The sequence below is a fragment of the Salmo salar genome, chromosome ssa01 (assembly GCF_905237065.1).
Source record: "Salmo salar chromosome ssa01, Ssal_v3.1, whole genome shotgun sequence".
NCBI lineage: Eukaryota > Metazoa > Chordata > Actinopteri > Salmoniformes > Salmonidae > Salmo > Salmo salar.
Genome location: NC_059442.1, coordinates 91,739,183 through 91,766,539, shown reverse-complemented (window position 1 = coordinate 91,766,539; position 27,357 = coordinate 91,739,183). Strand labels below are relative to the sequence as shown.

General features: G+C 45.0%; 1 protein-coding gene across 1 annotated transcript in view; it reads left to right on the top strand.

The window, feature by feature from the left end:
• Positions 1-2,088: 2,088 nt before the first annotated feature.
• Positions 2,089-27,357, top strand: part of LOC106610271 (fatty acid synthase) — a 42,442-nt gene continuing 17,173 nt past the window's right edge. Inside the window, exons 1-19 of the mRNA XM_014209529.2 lie at positions 2,089-2,373; positions 16,670-16,814; positions 17,943-18,095; positions 18,331-18,504; positions 19,398-19,598; positions 19,778-19,900; positions 20,997-21,112; positions 21,265-21,399; positions 21,515-22,001; positions 22,221-22,408; positions 22,627-22,816; positions 22,943-23,037; positions 23,203-23,337; positions 23,508-23,711; positions 25,779-25,894; positions 26,190-26,365; positions 26,464-26,655; positions 26,865-26,945; positions 27,135-27,320. Coding sequence (XP_014065004.2) covers positions 16,688-16,814; positions 17,943-18,095; positions 18,331-18,504; positions 19,398-19,598; positions 19,778-19,900; positions 20,997-21,112; positions 21,265-21,399; positions 21,515-22,001; positions 22,221-22,408; positions 22,627-22,816; positions 22,943-23,037; positions 23,203-23,337; positions 23,508-23,711; positions 25,779-25,894; positions 26,190-26,365; positions 26,464-26,655; positions 26,865-26,945; positions 27,135-27,320 — 3,079 coding nt within the window. The 5' untranslated portion in view covers positions 2,089-2,373; positions 16,670-16,687. The remainder of the gene's footprint in view (positions 2,374-16,669; positions 16,815-17,942; positions 18,096-18,330; positions 18,505-19,397; positions 19,599-19,777; positions 19,901-20,996; positions 21,113-21,264; positions 21,400-21,514; positions 22,002-22,220; positions 22,409-22,626; positions 22,817-22,942; positions 23,038-23,202; positions 23,338-23,507; positions 23,712-25,778; positions 25,895-26,189; positions 26,366-26,463; positions 26,656-26,864; positions 26,946-27,134; positions 27,321-27,357) is intronic.

Below are 27,357 nucleotides of genomic sequence, written 5' to 3'. Positions count from 1 at the left end.
CAATTTTTACATTTTCTGAAATGTTTCCTTTATTGAGAAGGTGTGACACAACCAGAATTTATACAATTTTGACATAAAAAGGTACCTTATGAAATATGAATATGTTAACACATTATGTGCATTTTTCTACATGTTGTCTTCAGGTTATCTTGGTTAGTATTTAGGTCAATAAATACGTTAAAAAAAAGACTAGTACAGTTTTCCCCGACATCATACCATCCTTCACATGCCATTTTCACCATTGAACTCTAGTAACCCCAACAGTCAGGCAACGTTTCTGATTACATCACCATCCTTGCTGCCCTGGCAACAAGCTCCTCCCCTCACTGTCATCACATCACCCTATCTCCTAGCAATTCCCTCACACCCACACACCCCTGCTCTGTGATTGGTTCATTTTAACATCTATAAAATATCACAACTAACTATTGGGTGCATTCGTCAATTTTACTCTGGTGTGCCAGAGGGATTTCGTAAATTCAGAGCGTTCAGAGGGCACACTGGCCGCTCTGGCCGAGGAGTAGGGTTGATCCGAGCGTTCTGACCACACAACAGCAGTCAAGCACCCTGGCTAACGTTGGCTAGCTTGCTAGCTACTTCCAGACACAAATGAAAGGTCACCTCACTCTGACCATTACTCGCCCTAGCAGAGCTGATTATGCTGTTTTAATGTTATCCAGAGCGTTGGTGACTGCAACTGTGCTGCTGGCAACAATTTAATTACGCATTTTATTGCCGACGTTTACTGACACCGGCCATATTCAACGGGTGTTGAGCGTTCGTAAATGAATCAGTTATTATGCGATCTGGCACACCCAGACGAGAGTGTTTTGAAACCGGAGTAGATCGCCAGAGTGAATTTACAAACGCACCCTATGATCACAGCTGTCAGGGTTTGGGTGTGAACTGACTACCACGTGCGTCAGCGCTAACTGTACATTCACCACAATAACGCGTTTCAGGTGTGTTGATGTGGTTGCTCCACAAGTTCAACCTACAGAATGTCAGTGGCCTACTGACTTTGGTTAAAACTTCCAGTAACACTATATGAAAACGTACATGAATAAGCATTAATAAACTATTTTATAAACTATAAAATAAATACGTATTCAGTTATTCATTACAATTTTTACTCCTCCTATTATAAGCATTACAATTCATGAACATTTAAATTTTAATGTATAAAGCATTATAAGCAATTATAAACATTTTATAATGGATTATTCATGAAAGCCATTATAGATAGTTACCAAACATCTTGTTAAACAATACAAAAGCCTCTGAATACTTTGCTTCCATAAAAATGAATTATTATCCCTCTGTTCACGAGAAACAATGGGAATACAATGTTTCAATGATTAAAAAGTGAAATGTTATATATTTGATATATATATATATATATATGACTCCCTAAATTCGACCAGGTGACCGAACACATGCGTTGATATATAATTTGTACGTCAACCACAGGTGACCATACAATTCTTACTAATGATATTAAACATAGTATTGGCCTAATCTGCGCTAGTAGATTTCCAAATACATTACATATACTGTAAAGAATACATTCATTTGCTCATTCATGATTAATAGGTTAGGGGAACAATATTTACCTGGTCTAGGCTAAATCCACCATTCTTTAATGGTATATCCATCTCCAATAAATTGCATTGCAAAAAAATCATACACATTCTGAATAAAAAGGGGGGAAAATCTAATTGATCAAGATGGTCAAATATGTGTTTCCCAAAGTCCATGGACTATTGCAACCGCATGTGTCCTCCTTTCTGCAAGATTTCGAAATGAGTTATTGTTCAATCAGAGGGAAATCTGAACACAACTCAGGTAAGTGATGGTTCTACGCTTTGAATTTGAGTGATGAACTTGAACTTGGTTTTGGGTTTTACCAATATAAAAGGGCGGGGAAAACTGAGCTAGGTTACCGGTGTACTCAGATGATCCATCCAGTGCTACCCGAATGAACTACAGTAACCTTGCCATCCTGTTTCTTCCGTTTTTTTCTCCCGAATCCACAGAGGCGTTCAGCGAATCACCCCATCACTGGCTGAGACTGGCAGTCCTGCCTCGTTTCTCATTGGACTGAACAGCCCAGAGAAGCTGTCAGCCCATGTGGCGTGGCCGGGGAGAGCATGTCAGACATTTAAATGAAATAGAGAAAGGGATTCATAGAAGCGAGAGAAATTAGAAGGGCTTGGCAGGGGACGGAAGCAGGAACACACACCGACACAGGCAAGCGCACTCTCACCGACGGAAGATAAGGGGTTTTCGAGGAACATTTTGCTAACCGTTTCCTCACTAACATTTCGCAATCCCTTTGGTGTTTTCTACGGATATTAAAACACCTAACTACAGGTAAGTTGTTCTGATATTGCGAGAATATCAATACTTTACCGATGTTAGCTTGCTCTAGCTTCTTCATCACGATAGCCGGTGAGATGCCCATGATGACCGGCATAGTAGAAATAAACATCAACGAACTCGAACTGGATTTCCTCGATTTCACTTAGCTGGTTATCAGCTACACACTTCCTCGCTACAATGTTCATGCATTTTAGAGTTATCATAGCTAGCTGACTAATTCCCAGAAATGGCGACGTTTTAGCGAGGATTACTATCTCAAGTTAAAGCCAATATGACTCCAAGTGATGCGGCAACCTCTGCTAGGGCTAGGCTAGCAGTTGTCACTCTTGCTCAATAATAAAATATGTAGTCATCACTGCCTGGATGCCAAGTTAGCACGTTGTAATCAATTACTATTCACTGATGCCCTGGTTTTTCTGCTTGCTAGAGGGTTGTTTGCATGTCTGGCCCTGGTCTGAATTTGGTAGCAGCACGAGATACAGTAACAGGCTGCGTAGTTAACACTACAGGTCTTGTCTGAGTAGTCGCGGAGGAGCGCTAAGGCCCAGTGACTGTCTAGGCCTACTGTACATAAAAGGGTCATTAATAATTCAAGAAAATGTCTTTCGTTTTTTTTCTCCAGCTGTGGTGCTGCCTGTGATGGTATTGAGTTGGATGTCCTATTGCCTACCTTGTGAGAGACCTTTTGCTGATGCTAGCCTTTCTGATCCAATTTTGGTTCAATTTGTTTGACATCTAGTCTGGTGGGAGCTGAGCATGATAGAGTTTTCTCACCCTCTTACTGTAATCACGCGATGAGTCATATTGTAAAACTCAGCGTAGCTATCCGTGTCTCTGAACACAATCACTTTCACTGTCAACTTCCACCCCTGTCACCTTCTGAACTTTACTTAATAAGTCCCCAAGGGTCTAGTATGAATCTGAGTTTTGTGCCTAAGCCATTGAAAAAAGATGGCCAAATCTAACTGCAGACGAATACAGAGCAATACACAGACAAATATCAGAAATGGATACCAATGTTTGGTGAGCCTACCCATCCCAGTACCCTCGCTCTCTATACTCTCAATGAGTGAAGGAGCTGGACTGGTGAGAGGCAAGAGAAGGCCCATTCTAAAGCCTAGGTGTGGAATTCACCATGCTGCAAGTGTGTGTCAAGCAACCTTTCCACATGTGACCTAGCTGGACAAATCACCAACAGAGCTCTATCCTACCAGCCGATATGTTGGGTGTTTCTCAAGATGTTCATGTTACATTACCTGGCATTTGCAGACGGATGGCATGCAGTGGTCTTTAACCCTCCCGTTGAGACCGGTATTCTAGGCACAGGATGTAATGTCCTGGCTTTGAGAGATGTAGTCTATATCTATAGTGGAATTGGTCATGTTGCTCTGTATTACCCTCCCAGTGTTTTTCAGGTGTTTTAATATATAGCTTAAGTGACAAGTTGAGTCAAGTCGTGTACTGCTATTTTTATTTAACCTATTTAACTAGGGAAGTCGGTTAAGAGCATATTCTTATTTACAATGACGGCCTACCAAAAGGCAAAAGACTGGGGGCTGGGATTTTAAAAATTTGAATAACATATAAATATAGGACAAAACACACTACGACAAGGGACAACATTACATAAAGGGAGACCTAAGACAACAACATAGCAAGGCAGCAACATGACGACAACAACATGGTAGCAACACAACATGGTAGCAGCACAAAACATGGAACAAACATTATTGGGCACAGACAACAGCACAAAGGGCAAGAAGGTAGAGACCACAATACATCATGCAAAGCAGCCTATTTGAGACAGGTGAAACTATTACACAAGGTATATGGCCTAGATTTGAACACATTGTATTTTTGATAGATTGTCATCAATACAAATTCATTGTCATCCGTACAAGAACACCAATATTATTTTCCTGTACAGATGTTGGTCTGTAGCATGTCACTCCCTCATCAATTGAGTTATTAAATTAAACAACATGGCTGTGGAGGACGGAGTGAGACTGCGGCAGACAGAGAAAACGAACGAGAGAGGGGAAAGAAGGGAGCCCGAGACGGAGGGAGAAAGAGACGGAAGCACCAAGGGACAGAGAGAGAAACACACCCACACGGGAAAGCTGTGTGCGGTGTTATCTATGGCATGGTGCCACTGTAGTTGTTATTGTGTTGCCTCAGCTAGGCCTATATCCAACACATGTCATCAATCAAGGCCCTGCCTCACAGTGATGTGATCCAGGTCAGGTAGATGATAATCCACCTTAATCCCTGTAAACTATTTCCAAACCTGCTCCTACCCATCCCTCTGGCAGGAAGGGTGATCAGGAGGAGGTGTTTGTACTCTATTGTCACTGTGACTGCTGTTTAGAGTGTAGCCTATTATTAGTGAGAAGGTTGGTTCTCTGAACGAAATGGGAAAGATGTGTTCAACAGGCCTCTTTTCTTCAAGCTCAAGGCCTCTTCTTCAAGCAACTGTTCACCTACAGCTTCTTGTTTAGCCTTCTCTCGTCCGTTGGATCTTGATTAGCCTACTTGTCTGTCTATTGTGATAGACAGGTAATCGGCTAATACAGCAGTGGTCTTTACTGAGCTGTTAGCATGGAGCTAAGGGGCGCACACACACACACACACACACACACAGCCTATACATCAGGGATCATCAACTAGATTTGCCCGCAGGCCAATTTTTTTCTTGAGGGAATGGTTGGGGGGCTGGAACATAATTACAAATAATTTCGGCTTCTTACAGTCAATTTGCAGTCTACAAACAGATCATGTTTGACTTAAACAATAATTTCAAACCTTGCTTACATTAGTATACGATTTGTGTCTCTCTCTATTATGCGGAGGAATAATTGGGAAATGATTTCCAAAGTTAAAATCACCTGGAGCTGACTTCCTGCTGTTTTTAGTCCTTTATGTCCAATAATAAAAAAAAACCCTGCTATACATAGTAACAAAGGAGTGGAAAAAACCATTCCATCTTTCACTCATCCCCTTCTAATGATCCCCTATTTTCTCTTGCTTGCTCGCCTCTCTGTCTCTCTCCGTCTCGTTCTCTCTGAGGTGTGAGAGTAAGGGGACCCAGTGCCTTGGCAAGAGTTGAATAGGTTCCCATGCAATGCAGTTCTCAGACCTGTGTGTAGGAATGTGTGTCCATTTTGGCTGCTATTAGCCCTTTGAAAGCCGGTCAACTATTTTCTAAAGAGACTAGCTTAGGCCTAGTTCATTTCATTTGAATCCTCCTAAACAAGTTATTTTTTAAAGTTAATTTCACCTTTTATTTTTTTTTACAGGCAAATCAGTTAAGAACAAATTCTTATTTACATTGACGACCTGTCCAACGAATCATTAAACAACACCTCTATAAACAACAATTACACTATACGCCTGTATTACACTATACAGAGTCTACACAAAACTGTCTATGGCAGACTGACCAGATGAAAGCTATGATCCCTTATTGATGTCACTTAAATCCACTTCAATCAGTGTAGATGAGAGAGGTTTTTAAGCCTTTTTTTAACTAGGCAAGTCAGTTTAAGAACAAATTCTTGTTTTCACTGACGGCCTAGGAACAACGGGTTAACTGCCTTGTTCAGGGGCAGAACGACAGATTTTTACCTTGTCAGCTCGGGGATTTGATCTTGCAACCTTCCAGTTACTCGTCCAACGCTCTAACCACTAGAGACAATTGAGACAATTGAGACATGGATTGTGTATGTGTGCCATTCAGAGGGTGACGGGGCAAGACAAAATATTAAATTGCCTTTGAACGGGGTATGGTAGTAGGTACCAGGAGCACCGTTATTTGCCAAGAACTGCAACGCTGCTTGGTTTTTCATGCACAACAGTTTCCTGTGTCTATCAAGACTGGTCCACCAAAGGACATCCAGCCAACTTGACACAACTGTGGGAAGGAACATGGGCCAGTATCCCTGTGGAAGGCTTTCAACACCTTGTAGAGTCCATGCCCTGACAAATTGAGGCTGCTCTGAGGGCACAATGGGTGGGGGGGTATGCGCAACTCAATATTAGGAAGGTGTTCTTAATGTTTTGTACACTCAGAGTACATTCATATCGCACTGCATCTCGCACGGCTATTGGCTGATTGCTATGTCATCCTGATACTCTTACTGATACATGACCACAGCTCACAGGAAGCTGACTTCAGCCAATAACAGCGTGAGATGTGCAGATGTGTGAGATATGCAGGCATTTGTCCGAGGGTCAGCTGTAACACAGCTGCTCTATTTATAACCCTGAAATGACTATATATAGTAGCCCTAACCTCTATCTGTATGAGTTTGACTGGTTCCTATTAATCTTCTCCTAGCTCTGTTTTTACGTGACCATGTGCCCTAGGCTTCTAGCAGAATGTAGGCCTAGCCACATTACATTTGAATGACAGCACCGCTTTGTACTGTTGGCCGTTTCCACGCCATTAGGAGTGGATAATACACTACATGACTAAAAGTATGTGGACACCTGCCCGTCGATCATCTCATTTCAAAATCATTGGCATTAATATGGAGTTGCCCCCCCCCAAATCCACTAATTTGAAAGGGTGTCCACATACTTTTGGGTTGATTTCAAGTTTTCATAACAATCGGTAATCGGTATTTTTGGCCACCGATTTGCCGAACTTTAATAATATTTTTTTTTTGTATATATATATTTTTTTACACCTTTATTTAACTAGGCAAGTCAGATTAAGAACACGTTCTTATTTTCAATGACGGCCTAGGAACGGGGGTTAACTGCCTTGTTCAGGGGGGATTCTGGGATTCATTTTTGCAACCTTCCGGTTACTAGTCCAACGCTTTAACCACCTGCCTTACATTGCACTCCACGAGGAGCATGCATGGCAGGCTGACTACCTGTTACGCGAGGACAGCAAGAAGCCAAGGTAAGTTGCTAGCTAGCATTAAACGTATCGTATAAAAAACTATCAATCTTAACATAATCACTAGTTAACTACACATGGTTGATGATATTACTAGTTTATCTAACGTGTCCTGCGTTGCATATAATCGATGTGGTCGGCCTGTTAATTTCTCATTGAATCGCAGCCTACTTCGACAAACGGGTGTTGATTTAACAAGCGCATTTGCGAAAAAAGCACTCGTTGCACCAATGTACCTAACCATAAACATCAATGCCTTTCTTTAAAACCAATACACAAGTATATATTTTTAAACCTGCATATTTAGTTAATATTGCCTGCTAAGATGAAATTGTGTCACTTATCTTGCGTTCATTGCACGCAGTCAGGGTATATGCAACCGTTTGTGCCGCCTGGCTCATTGCGAACTAATTTTCCAGAATTTTAAGTAATTATGACATAACATTGAAGGTTGTGCAATGTAACAGGAATATTTAGACTTAGGGATGCCACCCGTTAGATAAAATACGAACGGTTCCGTATTTCACTGAAAGAAAAAAAAATTGTTTTCGAGATGATAGTTTCCGGATTCGACCATATTAATGACCTAAGGCTCGTATTTCTGTGTGTTATTATGTTATAATTAAGTCTATTATTTGATATTTGATAGAGCAGTCTGACTGAGCGGTGGTAGCCACCAGCACGCTCGTAAGCATTCATTCAAACAGCACTTTCGTGCGTTTTGCCAGCAGCTCTTCGCTGTGCTTCAAGCTGTTTATGACTTCAAGCCGGGTGGATATAATTTGTGGAACGTTCCAACAGGAATCTATTCCAAAAACTTCGGAAATAACAAGGTTGCCAAAAAACAACGCATACAAAGTTGTATAGCGGCAGAATAAGATACCGGGTAGGGAGTGGTCTATTTCATTGCGTTTTTCATTCATCACGTTTATTCCGAAAAATGTCTGTCCTCACTCTGGTTGCCTATGGACAAACATTAAGAATAAGCTACGTGGTTGATGCCTATTCGGCAGCTAGTTGGCTAGGTTTGTATGTGTTGCTACTTTGTATGCGTTGTTAGTTGGCAACCTTTTACTTTACGTTTTTTGTAACAGATTCCTGTTGGAACGTTCTACAAATTATACCCACTCCTTCAAGCCTATCAACTCCCAAGATTAGGCTGGTGTAACCGATATGAAATGGCTAGCAATTTAGCCGGGTGCGCGCTAATAGCGTATCAAACGTCACTTGCTCTGAGACTTGGAGTAGTTGTTCCCCTTGCTCTACATGGGTAACGCTGCTTCGAGGGTGGCTGTTGTCGATGTGTTCCTGGTTCGAGCCCAGGTAGGAGCGAGGAGAGGGACGGAAGCTATACTGTTACACTGGCAATACTAAAGTGCCTATAAGAACATCCAATAGTCAAAGGCATATGAAATACAAATCGTATCGAGAGAAATATTCCTATAATAACTACAACCTAAAACTTCTTACCTGGGAATATTGAAGACTCATGTTAAAAGGAACCACCAGCTTTCATATATTCCCATGTTCTGAGCAAGGCATTTAAACGTTAGCTTTCTTACATGGCACATATTGCACTTTTACTTTCTTCTCCAACACTTTGTTTTGCATTATTTAAACCAAATTGAACATGTTTCATTATTTATTTGAGGCTAAATTGATTTTATTGATGTATTATATTAAGTTAAAATAAGTGTTCATTCAGTATTGTTGTAAGTGTCATTATTACAAATAAATTCAAACCATTTTAAAATCGGCAGATTAATCGGTATCGGCTTTTTTTTGGTCCCCCAATAATCGGTATCGGCGGTGAAAAAAAAAAAATCCTAATCGGTCGACCTCTAAAATATATATATATATCTCTCTCTCTCTCAGCAAAAAAAGAAATGTCCTCTCACTGTCAACTGCATTTCTTTTCAGCAAACTTAACATGTGTAAGTATTTGTATGAACATGCAAGATTCAACAACTGAGACAAACTGAACAAGTTCCACAGACATGTGACTAACAGAAATTGAATGTGTCCCTGAACAAAGGGGGGGTCAAAAATAAAAGTAACAGTCAGTATCTGGTGTGGCCACCAGCTGCATTAAGTACTGCAGTGCATCTCCTCCTCATGGACTGCACCAGATTTGCCAGTTCTTGCTGTGAGATGTTACCCCATTCTTCCACCAAGGCACCTGCAAGTTCCCTGACATTTTTTGGGGGAATGGCCCTAGCCCTCACCGTCCGATCCAACAGGTCCCAAACATGCTCAATGGGATTGAGATCCGGGCTCTTCGCTGGCCATGGCAGAACACTGACGTTCCTGTCCTGCAGGAAATCAGAACGAGCAGTATGGCTGGTGGCATTGTCATTCTGGAGGGTCATGTTAGGATGAGCCTGCAGGAAGGGTACCACATGAGGGAGGAGGTTGTCTTCCCTGTAATGCACTGCATTGAGATTGCCTGCAATGACAACAAGCTCAGTCCGATGATGCTGTGACACTGCCCCAGACCATGACGGACCCTCCACCTCCAAATCGATCCGGCTCCAGAGTACAGGCCTCGGTGTAACGCTCATTCCTTCGACGATAAACGCAAATCCGACCATCACCCCTGGTGAGACAAAACCACAACTCGTAAGTGAAGAGCACTTTTTGCCAGTCCTGTGTAGTCCAGTGATGGTGGGTTTGTGCCCATAGGCGGCTTTGTTGCCGGTGATGTCTGGTGAGGACCTGCCTTACAACAGGCCTACAAGCCCTCAGTCCAGCCTCTCTCAGCCTATTGTGGACAATCTGAGCACTGATGGAGGGATTGTGCGTTCCTGGTGTTACCCTGGCAGTTGTTGTTGCCATCCTGTACCTGTCCCGCAGGTGTGATGTTCGGATGTACCGATCCTGTGCAGGTGTTACACGTCGTCTGCCACTGCGAGGACGATCAGCTGTCTGTCCTGTCTCCCTGTAGCACTGACTTAGGCGTCTCACATTCCGGCATTGCAATTTATTGCCCTGGGCACATCTGCAGTCCTCATGCCTCCTTGCAGCATGCCTAAGGCACATTCACACAGATGAGCAGGGACCCTGGGCATCTTTTTTTGGGGTGTTTTTCAGAGTCAGTAGAAAGGCCTCTTTAGTGTCCTATGTTTTCAGAACTGTGACCTTAATTGCCTGCTGTCTGTAAGTGTCTTAACGACCGTTCCACAGGTGCATGTTCATTAATTGTTTATGGTTAATTGAACAAGCATGGGAAACAGTGTTTAAACCCTTTACAATGAAGATCTGTGAAGTTATTTGAATTTTACGAATTATCTTTGAAAAACAGGGTCCTGAGAAAGGGACGTTTCTTTTTTTTGCTGAGTTTATATAGTTCCTCTGTCCAGTGTCTGTCTTCTTTTGCCCGTCTTAATCTTTTCTTTTTATTGGCCAGTCTGAGATATGGCTTTTTCTTTGCAACTCTGCCTAGAAGGCCAGCATCCTGGAGTTGCTTCTTAACTGTTGACGTTGAGACTGGTGTTTTGCGGGTACTATTTAATGAGCTGCCAGTTGAGGACTTGTGAGGCATCTGTTTCTCAAACTAGACACTCTAATGTACTTGTCCTCTTGCTCAGTTGTGCACCGGGGCCTCCCACTCCTCTTTCTATTTTGGTTAGAGCCAGTTTGCGCTGTTCTATGAAGGGAGTTGTACACATCATTGTACAAGATCTTCAGTTTCTTGGCAATTTCTCACATGGAATAGCCTTCATTTCTCAGAACAAGAATAGACTGACGAGTTTCAGAAGAAAGTTCTTTGTTTCTGGCCATTTTGAGCCTGTTATCGAACCCAGAAATGCTGATGCTCCAGATGCTCAACTAGTCTAAAGGCCAGTTTTATTGCTTCTTTAAGCAGCACGGCAGTTTTCCGCTGTGCTAACATAATTGCAAAAGGGTTTTCTAATGATCAATTAGCCTTTTAAAATTAAAAACTTGGATTAGCTAACACAACGTGCCATTGGAACACAGGAGTGATGGTTGCTGTTAATGGGCCTCTGTTCGTCTATGTAGATATTCCATAAAAAATCTGCCGTTTCCAGCTACAATAGTCATTTAGAACATTAACAATGTCTACACAGTATTTCTGATAAATGTGATGTTATTTTAATGGACAAAAGATGTATAAATAAAAATAAAAAACAGCAAGCAATGCAGGTGTAGAAGCACGGTGGCTAGGAAAAACTCCCTAGAAAGGCCACAACCTCGGCCGAAACCTAGAGAGGAACCAGGCTATGAGGGGTGGCCAGTCCTCTTCTGGCTGTGCCAGGTGGAGATTATAACAGAACATGGCCAAGATGTTCAAATGTTCATAAATGACCAGCATGGTCAAATGATAGTAATCACAGTGAACAGGTCAGGGTTCCATAGCCGCAGGCAGAACAGTTGAAACTGGAGCAGCAGCACGGCCAGGTGGACTGGGGACAACAAGGAGTCATCATGCCAGGTAGTCCTGAGGCATGGTCCTAGGGCTCAGCTCCTCCGAAAGAGAGAATTAGAGAGTATACTTAAATTCACACAGGACACCGGATAAGACAGGAGAAATACTCCAGATATAACAGACTGACCCAAGCCCCCTGACACAAACTACTGCAGCATAAATACTGGAGGCTGAGACAGGAGGGGTCATTATCATCGTTATTGTCATTATACTCCCTACTGTGCTCTCAAATATGCAGTATCTGTAGATTCTTAAATAAAGTCACATTTATTTACTATTATTAATGTCTCAAAAGTATCCTTTTTAGATTTAGCTTGTTTTTAGACAATGTTTAACAATCTACTCTCTAAACACGTCAAATTTCCAGAGTGGCTCTGTGGTACTTTTAATGATATGACCCATTTTATATATAGAAATGTACATTTATAGGTCATTAACCAATCACAGTCCTCCTTTAGGATTGTACATTCAGCAAATCACCAGCAGAGGAAGTTCACTTGGAATCAATTTTCCATTCAATGTGTTGGTGGTGCTCATAAAATGTATCATACCTTCAGAATTAGCAGAGTGCCTACTTGTAGAGTATATTGTGCCAAACAATGTCTTTAAAAGGAACAAAATCAAAAACTGTATTTTTTTAGATATTAATATCCCATTATTTTAGAGTGGGGAAAGAAGTATGTGAGGATGGGGGGGCACCCTCCAGAAGTTGGAGAATTTAGCATTTTTTTAACACCGTAAACAGCTTTTTTTCTACAATCTAGAGCCATAAACATGCCTAATTCTATGTAAATACCTCTTTAACTGTTCAATTGTCATTTTAATGAGGGTGTCATTCTGACTGTTGTAAATCACGCATTTCAATATACTGCAGCAACATGCCTAGGATATTACATCCAAATTCCAACCCAGTACATGGGATCATAACACACATCTCGACAGGCACATATCACAGCATCATAATTAATACACACAAATATCATGATGTTATCATAAGGTGCCAGATAACATAAACCAAGTATATTTCTGTGTGTCTTAAGCACCTTTTGAGCTGTCTGTCCTCTGACTGGTGGTTCTTTTATTAAACAAACTAAATCTGCATCTCTGCTAACATCTGTGTAAAAGCTGGAAAGGATGTGAGTCTTATTCAGTACATTTAGTCATTTCTTGCTATTCTGAAGTCTAGCAACCTTGCCAGCAGGTATGCCAGCTAAGATAGTTAGACAAGCTACTCTAACTTGATTGACAGCCTGAAATAGCTTGGTAGTTAGGTTCCCGTCTCCCAACCTCATAACTTTCTAGCTGGCTAGCCAAAGCCAACTTCATAAAATTGCAATGGTGGCTAGTATTACAGACAAACATTTATTTATCAAAAAGGAATCAATAGGTTACATAGATCAAATTAATTTACATACGAGTCCTGTCCATCACCAGCAGCTAAAATCAAATCAAACTCTGTGTGTGTGTGTCACTTTACACTCTCTCGCTCTCTTTCTCTCCTCCCCCCCACTGATGATACTGTCTGCATGCACTAGAGTATCTAGTGTCCTGCCAAGCATACCTTTGGTCCATGGAGCACCTTGGAAGGAACCACTAGATAGAGAGAAGAACTCACTTACTGGGGGGGACTCTTTGCCTGGTCCAGTCATTGTGCCCCCTCTGCAAAATACCGCTGACAGATCATTTTATAAATGATTATGATCAAACGTGGGCTTACAAAATGAAGTTTAGTAATTCTTTTAAAAAACAGGGCAAATCTGAGGGGCTTGTGCCCCCTATGAGCGTGACACCTCTGTTAATATCTCTTAATGTTGAACAATTTCACATCAATTTATATTTCAGAATCAAGACTTACTCCATATGTTAGAGCCCACTATAAGGAGTATAATGACATCAAGATGGTGTCTGTGCCATGTACGGTTCATAGGGTCTTACAGGACACATGTATAGGTCTAAAATGACCACTTTCGTCATGGATTTTGTCAAATGGTTTGTGATGCAAATGTAGAAAGCATGTTAAACATTCTTCCTCCCAAATGAAGTTCCTATATGAGAATTGCCGGAACAATCTGCGATACCAAAAATATTTTACGTTCCCGCTGGCGTGGAATCGACCGTTACGTGAAAGGGGACTCTTCCATTTGATTTTGTAGAGTTATCAGGGGAAGGTAGATATGCATCAGTGGACTGACACACACACACTGGCAGGCGAACTCACAGGGCTCTTGCTATTCAGATGTTACACACACACATAGCAGCCAATCATCTGGTGTTATGATAAGATACTGCATTCTCAGCAGCCATTTTTTTTTTTATTCAACTTTTATTTAACTAGGCAGGTCAGTTAAGAACACATTTTTATTTACAATGACGGCCTACCAGATGGCCTTACCAGAAGGCCTCCTGCGGGGACGGGGGCTGGGATTAAAAATAACAAAATAAATAAAATATAAATATTGGACAAAACACACATCATGACAAGAGAGACAACACTACATAGAGACCTAAGAAGACAACATAGCATGGCAGCAACATGACGACAACAACATGGTAGCAACACAACATGGTAGCAGCACAAAACATGGAACAAACATTATTGGGCACAGACAACAGCACAAATGGCAAGAAGGTAGAGACAACAATACATCACGTGAAGCAGCCACAACTGTCAGTTAGTGTCCATGATTGAGTCTTTGAATGAAGAGATGGATATAAAACTGTCCAGTTTGAGTGTTTGTTGCAGCTCGTTCCAGTCGCTAGCTGCAGCGAACTGAAAAGAGGAGCGACCCAGGGATGTGTGTGCTTTGGGGACCTTTAACAGAATGTTACTGGCAGAACGGGTGTTGTCTGTGGAGGATGAGGGCTGCAGTAGATATCTCAGATAGGGGGGAGTGAGGCCTAAGAGTTTTAGAAATAAGCATCAACCAGTGGGTCTTGCGACTGGGAAGTGCAGTGATGTGTTCTATAAGGAGCATTGTTGTTATCAGAATGCTGCATTCACAGCAGCCTATCATCTGGTGTTATTAATAAAGAGAAACCGAGCGTGCTGTCCTTGCCTCAGTGTCTCTGTACCGTACATCATCGCCACTCTTGATTGGTTAACCAGGATAACTCTCACTGCCCGACGGGCTAACTAGGTTAACTGCGTAAAGCAGTGTTTTTCAATTCTGGTGCTGGTGACCCACAGGGTGTGCACAGTGCAGGCTTTTGTTCTAGCCCAGTAACTCACCTGTAGCCTACATGAAAACCTTGATAAGTTGAATGAGCTGGGTGGGCTGGAACAAAAGCCTGCACTTTCTTTACCGTAGCTCTCTAGGATTAAAGAGCACTGCTGTAACACTCTTCTAAAAGAGTTCAGGGGTACTGTAGGGGCTGAGTTCTACTAGCTGTATGGGTGGCTACGGTTGGTGCCCCTGCCCTGTGTGAGAGGGCCAACAGTAGTCTTCTGTGTGTTGGACTACAGCTAGGAGCAGAGCGCTTCACTGTCTCAGTCAACTAGGATTCACTGGTTGGCCCCCCCTGCCGTCTCATTGGTTGGCTGGCCTGCATGGAAACCAGGAACAAAGTTTCTGAGGTGGATGATGAGTTCACTCTACTGTTCACTTGCCCTCAACTGCTCACACAGAGTAGCCTACCATCTCTACTTCTCTTCTTAAACAGATGCAGACATCGACCCCTCTGTCTCAGTGAGTGTTTCCCAGCCCAGCCCGGTGCTGTCGCCTGCGATGAACTAGCTGGTTTATAATGCTGGGCTGAACATGACCTTGTGCTATAGAGGCTTTCATGGCTCGTTCCCACAAGGTAATGCAGACCCTCCGTGCTGCCTGGTCAAGCAGTTACAGAGAATCTATTGTCAGTCTAATAAGATGCCTTGCAGGGGGTGAGGGAGTTTATAGCCGCCAGCTACTGTCTGTCTGCAAGCACTGAAATGTTTCTGTGGGGAATGGGAACGCTCACATAGGGTCGTTTTTTGTCTAGACTTTTATGTCTCCCTCTCTCTTTCTTCATTTCTTTAAATTCTCTCGGTCTCCTCTTCCCTACTCAGAGATCTCATGCTGTAGTTTTCTGATTATTTGTGGCGCTGCTGCCATCTTGCACCAGTTCTTGTGTAATAGATTGTGTGTCAATGAAACTACAGTAATGTGGATAAATACAGGTTAAATGAAAGGATCCTCTAACTAGGATTGTGACGATACTAGTTTACCTGATTTTTTCCATGGCAAAAAAAAGGAAAGAAGCAGACAACTCTTTGGTCCTTTTGTCAAATAGGGTATCATGTGCTATAGCTTAATTAAATACATGTTCTTAAGTCATCCGCTTCATGTTTCTAAGCTGTGATTTACATGTTGTTATTTAACTACGCAAGTCGGTTAAGAACATATTCTTATTTACGATGACGGCCAAACCCTAACCCGGACGACGCTGGGCCAATTGTGCGCCGCCCTATGGGACTCTAATCGAACCAGGGTCTGTAGTGACGCCTCTAGGACTGAGATGCAGTGCCTTAGACTGTAGCGCCACTCGGGAGTCTGAAAGTCTGAAAAGCACTTACCCATTGGACAAGTCAGGAGCATTTTTTTGTTTTTGGTTGCCTTAGTGTTAATTAGATATTTACCTGCAGAAGTGGCATGTATTGCCTGCGTTTCACTTAGACAAGGAATCAGAAAGATCACTATTGGAATTATTTCTATTTTGGTTGTCATCAGTAAAATACATTCTCAGAGCAGGCTCAACTTGCCTGTCTTCACTTTAAACGGGAGGAACCCGAAAGATCAGTTTTAGGTTACTGGAGGTAGGATCAACTTGTTCGACAGCTCTGTTCACTTGCCCCAGGCAATAAGGCAACTCTTAATGTCAATCCCTGCTTCTGATTATTGTGATACTGGTACCTTGTCGACCTTACTTCTAACTCGCGCTCTCTTTCTCGCCCACAGTAACCCTTCCTTCCCAGGATGGAGGAGATTGTTGTAGCAGGGATATCGGGCCGGCTTCCTGAGTCGGACAACCTGGAAGAATTCTGGGAGAACCTCTTCAATGGGGTTGACATGGTAACAGAGGATGACCGACGGTGGAAGCCAGGTGAGCCCCTGTGACCTTTCCATGACCCGGACTATTATGACCGACAAACATCAGACTTGTTTCTGTTGTTTATTTGAAAAGCCTTTGAACTCTGAAACGACTCCCAACAAGCTTTGAAAACCTCAGACTGACACACAAGCTACCTTGCATCCCGGTGTTCTACTCCGTAAACTGATGAGTAGCTTGTTGTATCAGGATGTGGGTCTACTGCCTAGTCATGAATGTTGCATCAACCACGTGACAAGAAATACTTCCCTTCCCTAGAAGAACATTCTGATCACAGACCTGGTTAGTTGTACTTTGCATCACCATCAATGTCGGCAGCTCAATGAGTAGAATGCTGAATGCTTCCTGCACAGTCTTCACTGGCCCATTCAGTCAGTGCCCAGCACCCACTACCCACATGAAGTAACCCACATGAACACAAATCAACCCTGGCTAGCGCTGGTGGCCATTAGCTGTAAGATGAGCCTTTGATGTGTGACACTGTGAGAGAGTTACTCTGTAGTCTCTGAAGGAGTTGTTTTTCACCACCTGGCTGGGGTGCTGGGCTGTTGGCACTGCTGCTTAGATTCTCTTTCTCTCTATTTCTCTGCCTAATTCACTCCCTCTTTATTTCCTCTCTCTTGTTCTGCCTTTCTCCCCATCTTTTTCTTCTTAGCCCCGTCTCACCTCCGTAGCTCTCTCTCTCTCTCTCTCTCTCTCACACTCCATCGCTTGCTTGATCGCTGTCTCTCTCCTCCTCTCTTTCCTCTCTGTGAATAGCACCTCTCATCAGTAGTGCCTGGCAACCAGCTAAAGCTCGCATTCATGTGCAAAAAAGGCCTTGGGCTGATGGCACCTCAGCCCTAAGACCGCACACCACAGGAGAGGAGGGAAAGAAGGGAGGAAAGGGCCTTGTATGCTGTCCGCATAGAAATACTGAGAAGAATGAACGGTCCTGCTTTAGATGTGTGTGAAACTATGACATTCATTCATTCATTCATTCATTCGCTATTACATTCATGTCCCATGAATCTGTTCAGATGATCCAGTCAGTGACTACAGGTAGAACATGCTGACTGGGACACCCAGTGATCCGGTTATTTATCCCTCAATGCTCCACGTGCCATTCCCATTCATTCCTAGGTCTGTACGGTCTTCCCAAGAGGAACGGCAAGCTAAAGGATATCAGCCGGTTCGATGCTGCGTTCTTCGGGGTCCATCCCAAACAGGCCCACACCATGGACCCTCAGCTTCGCCTCATGCTGGAGATTGCTTACGAAGCCATTGTAGACGGAGGTGAGGAGTGGAGAGGGATGAGTAGATGTGTATAGATATACATTTTACTGTGTCTCTTTACAAAGTTTTCCAAATAAATTGTATTTGTTTATTTGGATCCCTGTTAGTAACAGCTATCACAACAGCTGCTCTTCCTGTCGTCCATAGATTACATTATCCACATGTCAAAAGGTGAATGTTTAAACGTTCATAGACCTGCGTGTGAGATTAGTTTGTTTAATGTGTGTGTGTACAGGTCTGAACCCCACAGAGCTGCGTGGCAGCAGGACAGGTGTTTACATCGGGGTGAGCGGCTCGGAGGCGGGCGAGGCCTTCAGCAGAGACCCCGAGGAGTTGCTAGGATACAGCATGACGGGCTGCCAGCGTGCCATGTTTGCCAACCGTCTCTCCTACTTCTTTGACTTCAACGGTATGACCTCATCTAGCACGGCAGTGGCTTCTCTTTAAGCTCTTATGGTATCAGCTGTCATCAAAGATAATCTGAACGTTCTCCTGTGTTTGTCTCATCTCTCTCTGTCCCTCATCTCTCTCTGTCCCTCATCTCTCTCTGTCCCTCATCTCTCTCTGTCCCTCATCTCTCTCTGTCCCTCATCTCTCTCTCTCTGTCCCTCATCTCTCTCTCTCTGTCCCTCATCTCTCTCTCTCTGTCCCTCATCTCTCTCTCTCTGTCCCTCATCTCTCTCTCTCTGTCCCTCGTCTCTCTCTCTCGTCTCTCTCTCTCCTCGTCTCTCTCTCTCCTCGTCTCTCTCTCTCCTCGTCTCTCTCTCTCCTCATCTCTCTCTCTCCTCATCTCTCTCCTCTCTTACCATCTCTCTGTCCCTCATCTCTCTGTCCCTCCTCTCTCTCCTCCTCTCTTACAATCTCTCTGTCCCTCCTCTCTCTCACCATCTCTCCTCTCTCACCATCTATCCTCTCTCACATCTCTCTGTCTCTCTGTCCCTCCTCTCTCACCATCTCTCTGTCCCTCCTCTCTCACCATCTCTCTGTCCCTCATCTCTCTCTCTCACCATCTCTGTCCTTCCTCTCTCTCTCTCTCTTACCATCTCTCTGTCCCTCCTCTCTCTCACCATCTCTCTGTCCCTCCTCTCTCTCACCATCTCTCTGTCCCTCCTCTCTCTCACCATCTCTCTGTCCCTCCTCTCTCTCACCATCTCTCTGTCCCTCCTCTCTCTCACCATCTCTCTGTCCCTCCTCTCTCTCACCATCTCTCTGTCCCTCCTCTCTCTCACCATCTCTCTGTCCCTCCTCTCTCTCACCATCTCTCTGTCCCTCCTCTCTCTCACCATCTCTCTGTCCCTCCAGGCCCTAGCACAGCAATCGACACTGCCTGCTCCTCCAGCCTATTGGCTTTGGAGAACGCCTTCAACGCCATTCGCCACGGACACTGTGACTCCGCCCTGGTGGGAGGTGTCAACCTGCTGCTCAAGCCAAACACCTCGGTGCAGTTCATGAAGCTGGGCATGCTCAGTCCGGACGGAACCTGCAAGTCCTTCGACTCCTCAGGTAAGAGGGGGAGAGACCTGGGTTGTGTTCAGAATGGAGTAATGTGCAGCATTAAATGTTGGAGATAAAATGCTTCTCATGCTGAAAGCACACCCACATACAGCAGCACTATTTCCTGGTTTGGCCCTGAAAGCACACTAACATTACTTCCTGGTGCGCTCCTCTATGTGTTCCCCCAGGAAACGGGTACTGTCGTTCAGAGGCTGCGGTGGCGGTGCTTTTGACCAGACGCTCCATGGCTAAGAGGGTATACGCCACGGTACTCAACGCTGGTAACAACACTGACGGATACAAGGAGCAGGGTGAGAGAACGCCTCATTATAACACACCACTGAGGGTACCTACCCAGTCTGGAATGAAACCCTGGGCCTAGCCACTATCCCCAAGGCACTGAGAGGAAGAACTCTCAAACCTAGCATGGTTTCTGTCTTATATGCACCTCTAGCACCTCTCTTAAAACTTCTCCCAGATCTAAAAGGGTTTTAATATTGTAAGCAATATTGTCATGTTTCTGCCTCACTCTCTGGTAGGTTACATATATATTTTTCACAACAATTTTCTCACCAACGTGTGGCCTGCCTTACGTATGTGCCCTGTACTGTAAATGCCAAGCAGTAACCCAGTAGAAACATTATTTTTGTGGAGAAACACAATTCCCTTGGCCTCTGTTGCATTTCCCATAATCCCTTTTGGTCTATTGTCCAGTGGGTTGTGAGGCCTCACTGACCCACACACTGGGGCATCAGGAAAACAGTGTAACTCCCCTGTTATCTGTGGTGTAATCTAGTTAGCACCCAGGAAGTGCCAGGTCCAACTCTTTGAAGTACAGATGGACTGATGTGGGGAGTGTAAAAGAGATTCCCAGTCATTCCTCACACACTTAGCGTTGCTGGCCTTAGTGCTGCTGGCTGAAGAGGGGGACACATTCTCTGGCATGTGACACAGGAACACACACCTGATAGCTTCTGGATACCACTAGTGGCTGGTCAGTTTTTTTAAGATGTTCCATACCACACTTCACCCCCATGCCCCCTTTCCTCTGCTCTGCCAAGTCTGTCTGCCTGTCACACACAACAGTAAACACACTCCCAGACTGGTGATCCAGTCACAACATACCGGCCTGCCGTATTTTGAAGGCCAGACCGGCCCCATGAAGTGCCTCAGTTCTTAGCTCCTCCGGGGTGATGTTTCCCCCAGGTACAGATCTAGGATCAGCTCCCCCTCCCTCAAGCCTTTACCATTAGTGAGGAAAATGCAAAACTGACCCGAGATCAGGGGCAACCTGTCCCTACACCGCTGTTAGCCATGTGGGTGACATTTGTTATACAACATTACATAACAATTCTCTATGAATGGCTACAGAAAAGACCAATTCATTGATTGACGTGTTTGTCCCAGGTGTGACGTTCCCTTCAGGTGAGATGCAGCAGCGGCTGGTACGTTCTCTCTACCAGGAAGTCAACATCACACCTGACCAGGTGGAGTACATCGAGGCCCACGGCACCGGGACCAAGGTGAACACACACTTGATTCATTGTTGTTGGATCATGTCACCACCACACCAATAACATAATTTCCCAGAATGTTCTGTGGACGGTGTTCTGTCCCATTCCTCCCCCCTGATACATCTGGTTCCCCTGGTGACCTCAGTCCATTCTCCTTCCAGGTCGGCGACCCACAGGAAGTGAATGGGATTGTCAGTGTGTTCTGTCAATCAAAGCGTGACCCACTGCTCATTGGGTCCACCAAGTCCAATATGGGCCACCCAGAGCCCGCCTCTGGCCTGTCTGCTCTGGCCAAGGTGAGAACTGCTCTGTGTTGACCTCCAGAACACCTGTTGTTGTGTACAAAATCACAATATGTGCAGGCTTTTGGCCAAGCCCAGCACTAAGACTTGTCTCGCTCTCTCCCTCCAGGTCGTGTTGTCTCTGGAGCGAGGTGTGTGGGCTCCCAACATCCACTACAACAGCCCCAACACCGACATCCCTGCCCTTAGTGACGGCCGCCTCCGCGTCGTCAACGAGCCCATACCAGTCCGCGGCGGCATCGTTGGGATCAACTCCTTCGGATTTGGAGGCTCCAACGTTCATGTGATCCTCCGCCCCCCTGGTTTTGACACCCCCAAAAAAGTCAAACCGCCCCCCAAGATCCCCTCTGAGTCCTTTCCAGTACCCAGGCTCCTCCAGGCCTGCGGGCGCACAGAGGAGGCTGTCTCCACCCTCCTCAGCAAGGGGAAGGAACACTCGGGCAATGACAACTTCCTGTGTCTGCTGAACGAGGTGTCTGGGGTGCCCACAGCGGGGATGCCCTACAGGGGCTACGCTCTGATTGGCTCCAAGGATGATGTCACAGAGGTGCAGAAGACTGAGGCCACGCCCAGACCACTGTGGTACGTCTGCTCAGGTAAGAGAGAGGACTCGGTAGGAGAGGAAATGAGAAGTTACCTCTAACCACTGCTACAGGGTCAGATGTAGCATTTCTTCAATCCCCAGCCTACTGTTTGATGTTAGTGTTGGGGGCAGGGTAATGTGTTCCTGGATCTGTGGTTAAGGGCAACTTCTACCTCGAGTGATGAAAGCAAAGAGGTTTAAGAGGGAGCTGTGTGTGTTGTGTATATCTCAGGTATGGGCACCCAGTGGGGTGGGATGGGCCGCAGTCTGATGCAGCTGCCAGACTTCCGGGAGTCCATCTTGCGTTCGGACATAGCATTGAAGGACACGGGGATGTGCGTGTCCAGTCTGCTCATGGAGGCTGATGAGAGCACCTTCGATGACACTGTCCAAGCCTTCGTAGGTCTCGCTGCCATACAGGTACGCTGGTGCAGCCGTCTTAACTAAGAGCAGATCACCATTTTTACAGAGGGAGAGGCACCATTTTAACTAAGAGGAGGGGGGAAATGGCACTGAAACCAAAAGGCTATGGACATAGGACTGTATTGTCCTCCAAAGACCACACAATACCTCTGACATATCAAGGTGTTGTACTGGGTTCCTATAGATAACCCCTGTCTGTCTGTCCCACCTCTCAGATCGCCCAGATTGACCTGCTCCAGAAGCTGGGTCTGCAGCCAGACGGCATTGTGGGCCACAGTGTGGGAGAGCTGGCCTGTGGCTATGCAGATGGATCCCTCAGTCACAGTGAGGCTATCCTGGCAGCATACTGGAGAGGGAGGTCCATTAATGAGGCTAACCTGCCCCCTGGTGGCATGGCTGCAGTCGGTAAGGACCTGTGTGTGTGTGTGTGTGTGTGTGTGTGTGTGTGTGTGTGTGTGTGTGAGTGCTCGTGCATATGTGTTGTGAATTGAGTTCAGTTGGGTTGCCCCTAACTCGCTCTCTCTTTTTCAGGTCTGACCTGGGCAGAATGTAAGGCACAATGTCCCCAGGGTGTGGTTCCAGCCTGTCACAACGCTGAAGACACCGTCACCATCTCTGGCCCTGCGGTAACACATTTTGGTCCAAATCCCTGCAGTTGTATCTGTCATTAGCGTTATACATTATGTCAAAGATCCTATACTGTTGAGACCAATTCTGTCTGTAACCTACATTTTTGTCTGTGAAAACCATCTGCCTGAAACTGGCACTGTGTACCTGTTTTCTGTATGCAGGAGGCAGTGAGTAGGTTTGTATCAGAGCTGAAGGAGAGTGGTGTGTTTGCCAAGGAGGTTCGTAGTGCTGGTGTAGCCTTCCATTCTTACTACATGGCCTCCATCGCTCCGGCCCTGCTGGCTGCTCTCAAGAGGGTAAGACGATGTGTGTCAAACGGTTTGGGGTTTTAACTGTCATTTCAGGAGGAGAATTTAAACTACCTTCAGGAACTGAAAAATTCCTATACACTAGAAAATCATCTAATTTCAAGTCATCTGCCAAATGAACTCCATTTTCGCTCTCTCTCTCTCCTCCCCCTTTGTAGGTGATCAAGGAGCCGAAGCAGAGGTCTGCCAGGTGGATCAGCACATCTATCCCCCAGAAGGACTGGGACAGCCCGCTGGCTCTGTACTCCTCAGCAGAGTACCATTGTAATAACCTGGTCAGCCCTGTCCTCTTCCAGGAGGGCCTGAGCCTGGTGCCTGATAACGCTGTTGTCGTGGAGATAGCACCACATGCTCTGCTGCAGGTTAGACTACACACTATATAGACGGCACCACACGCTCTGCTGCAGGTTAGACTACACACTATATAGACGGCACCACACGCTCTGCTGCAGGTTAGACTACACACTATATAGACGGCACCACACGCTCTGCTGCAGGTTAGACTACACACTATATAGACGGCACCACACGCTCTGCTGCAGGTTAGACTACACACTATATAGACAGCACCACATGCTCTGCTGCAGGTTAGACTACACACTATATAGACACACAGGAGGAGATGGCTCCATTCATTCACTACTGCTGCCAATGTGACCGTTTTCTCCTCTCAGAAACACACACACACACACACACACACACACACACACACACACACACACACACACACACACACCTGACAAAAATGTATGCACATACAGTTGAAGTCGGAAGTTTACATACACTTAGGTTGGAGTCATTAAAACTCATTTTTCAACCACTTCACACATTTCTTGTTAACAAACTATAGTTTGGGACATCTACTTTGTGCATGACACAAATCATTTTTCCAACAATTGTTATTATTTCACTTATAATTCACTGTATCACAATTCCAGTGGGTCAGAAGTTTAAATACAGTAAGTTGACTCTGCCTTTAAACAGCTTAGAAAATTCCAGAAAATGATGTCATGGCTTTAGAAGTTTCTGATAGGCTAATTGTCATCATTTGAGTCAATTGGAGGTGTACTTGTGGATGTATTTCAAGGCCTACCTTCAAACTCAGTGCCTCTTTGCTTGACTTCATGGGATAATCAAAATAAATCAGCCAAGACCTCAGAAAACAATTTGTAGACCTCCACAAGTCTGGTTCATCCATGGGAGCAATTTCCAAATGCCTGAAGGTACCACGTTTATCTGTACAAACAATAGTATGCAAGTATAAACACCATGGGACCACGCAGCCATCATACCACTCAGGAAGGAGACGCATTCTGTCTCCTAGAGATGGACGTACTTTGGTGCGAAAAGTGCAAATCAATCACAGAACAACAGCAAAGGACCTTGTGAAGATGCTGGAGGAAACAGGTACAAAAGTATCTATATCCACAGTAAAACTAGTCCTATACCGACGTAACCTGAAAGGCCGCTCAGCAAGGAAGAAGCCACTGCTCCAAAACCGCTATAAAAAAGCCAGACTACGGTTGGCAACTGCACATGGGGACAAAGATTGTACTTTTTGGAGAAATGTTCTCTGGTTTGATGAAACAAAGATAGAACTGTTTGGCCATAATGACCATCGTTATGTTTGGAGGAAAAAAGGGGGATGCTTGAGGAGCCGAAGAACACCATCCCAACCGTGAAACATGGGGGTGGCAGCATCATGTTGTGGGGGTGCTTTGCTGCAGGAGGTACTGGTGCGCTTCACAAAATAGATGGAATCATGAGGCAGGAAAATGATGTGGATATATTGAAGCAAAATCTCAAGACATCAGTCAGGAAGTTAAAGCTTGGTCGCAAATGGGTCTTCCAAATGGATAATGACCCCAAGCATACTTCCAAAGTTGTGGCAAAATGGTTTGAGGACAACAAAGTCAAGGTATTGGAGTGGCCATCACAAAGCCCTGACTTCAATCCTATAGAAAATTTGTGGGCAGAACTGAAAAAGCATGTGTGAGCAAGGAGGCCTGCAAACCTGACTCAGTTACACCAGCTCTGTCAGGAGGAATGGGCCAAAATTCACCCAACTTATTGTGGGAAGCTTGTGTAAGGCTACCCGAACGTTTGACCCAGGTAAAACAATTTAAAGGCAATGCTACCAAATACTAATTGAGTGTATGTAAACTTCTGACCCACTGGGAATGTGACGAAATAAATAAAAGCTGAAATAAATAATTCTCTCTATTATCCTGACATTTCACATTCTTAAAATAAAGTGGTGATCCTAACTGACCTAAGACAGGGAATTTTTACTAGGATTAAATTTCAGGAATTGTGAAAAACTGAGTTTTAAATGTATTTGGCTAAGGTGTGTGTGTTAACTTCCGACTTCAACTTTAGCTGTTGTGGTCATTACTCTGTGTGAAACTGTGCTCTGTCTCCCCCTGCAGGCGATCCTGAAGCGCAGCCTGAAGCCCACATGTTCCATCCTGCCCCTGATGAGGAGAGGCCATGCCAACAACCTGGAGTTCTTCCTCTCTCACATCGGCAAGGTCTACATGAACGGGTCCGTACCTGCTGCTGACATGCCATGCCTCTGATGTCATCATTATGCAACTGATGCTATTCTATTCTCAACCTAATTCCGATTTATCTGGTGTTGTTGTTTTAATAAAGACACCACCTATTTCCCAATACTGCAAGATGGCCTTCTGACCTTGCTTTGACATCATTTGTCTCTTATAATCTCTGATGGCCCATAGACAAGCCAAAACATGCATGTAAAATGTTTAGTTTTGAGTTCTAGAAAGCTATACTTGGGTCTGATGTCTCAATACCAAGCATCTCTCCTTTGTGTCCAGGATCAACGTGGACAGTAAGCAGCTGTACCCGCCCGTGGAGTACCCGGTGCCAGCGGGCACCCCTCTGATCTCCCCCCTGGTGCAGTGGGACCACGCCCAGACCTGGGACGTACCCAAGGCTGAGGACTTCCCTGCTGGTTCTGGAGGGTCCACCTCAGCTACCATCTATAACATTGGTGAGAGACATGCATACACAGAATACACACATACCAACTTGTACGTACACACACACACACCATCAGACAATAACAGAGTTGATCTCCTCTCCCCCTAGACATGAACCCAGAGTCTCCAGACTACTATATGATTGGCCACTGCATTGATGGGCGTGTCTTGTACCCGGCCACGGGTTACCTGGTGCTAGCATGGAGGACCCTGGTGAGGAGCCTGGGAGTTGTCATGGAAACCACCCCTGTCACCTTCGAGGACGTCACCATCCACAGGGCCACCATCTTACCCAAGACTGGTGAGAGAGGGATGGAGAAAGGATGGATGAAGGCAGGGGAGGAGTTCGATCACGGGTTGTCTGTTTGGGTTGTCAATCTTTTGCTGTGGTTCATTTCTAACCTTCAATGTGTGCTCACCCGCTCTCGCTCTCTCTCCCCCACGCCCCCTCGCTCTCTTGCTTCCTCTCTCTCCCTTCTCATCTCTCTTACTCCGTCTTCTCTCTGTCAGGTTCAGTCCAGTTGGAGGTGCGTCTCATGCCTGCCACCAGTCGGTTTGAGGTCTCTGAGAACGGCAACCTGGCTGTCAGTGGTGTGTATACTCTACTCTCCTATAAGCATCCAAGATAAATGTTTGATATGTAAATCAGGAGGGTTTCTACATGCTCTGTTACATGGTAATAACCAGTGTATACACAGAGTCACTATGAACTCTACATACACACCTTCTCCATGGTCCTCCACACGGTCTCTCACCTTATGCCCCTCGCTGTCTGTGCAGGCAAGGTGAGCATTCTGGAGGACTCTGCTCTGGACTCATTTCACTCTCAGATCAGTAAACCTGTCGCCGGGGATGACGGTGACCCCAAACTGCGCCTGACAGCCCATGACATCTACAAGGAGCTCCGTCTCCGCGGTTACGACTACGGCAAGACCTTCCAGGGCATCCTGGAGTCCAACAATGCAGGTGTGTGTCTGTCAGAGGAAAAGTTTAGACTTTGTGA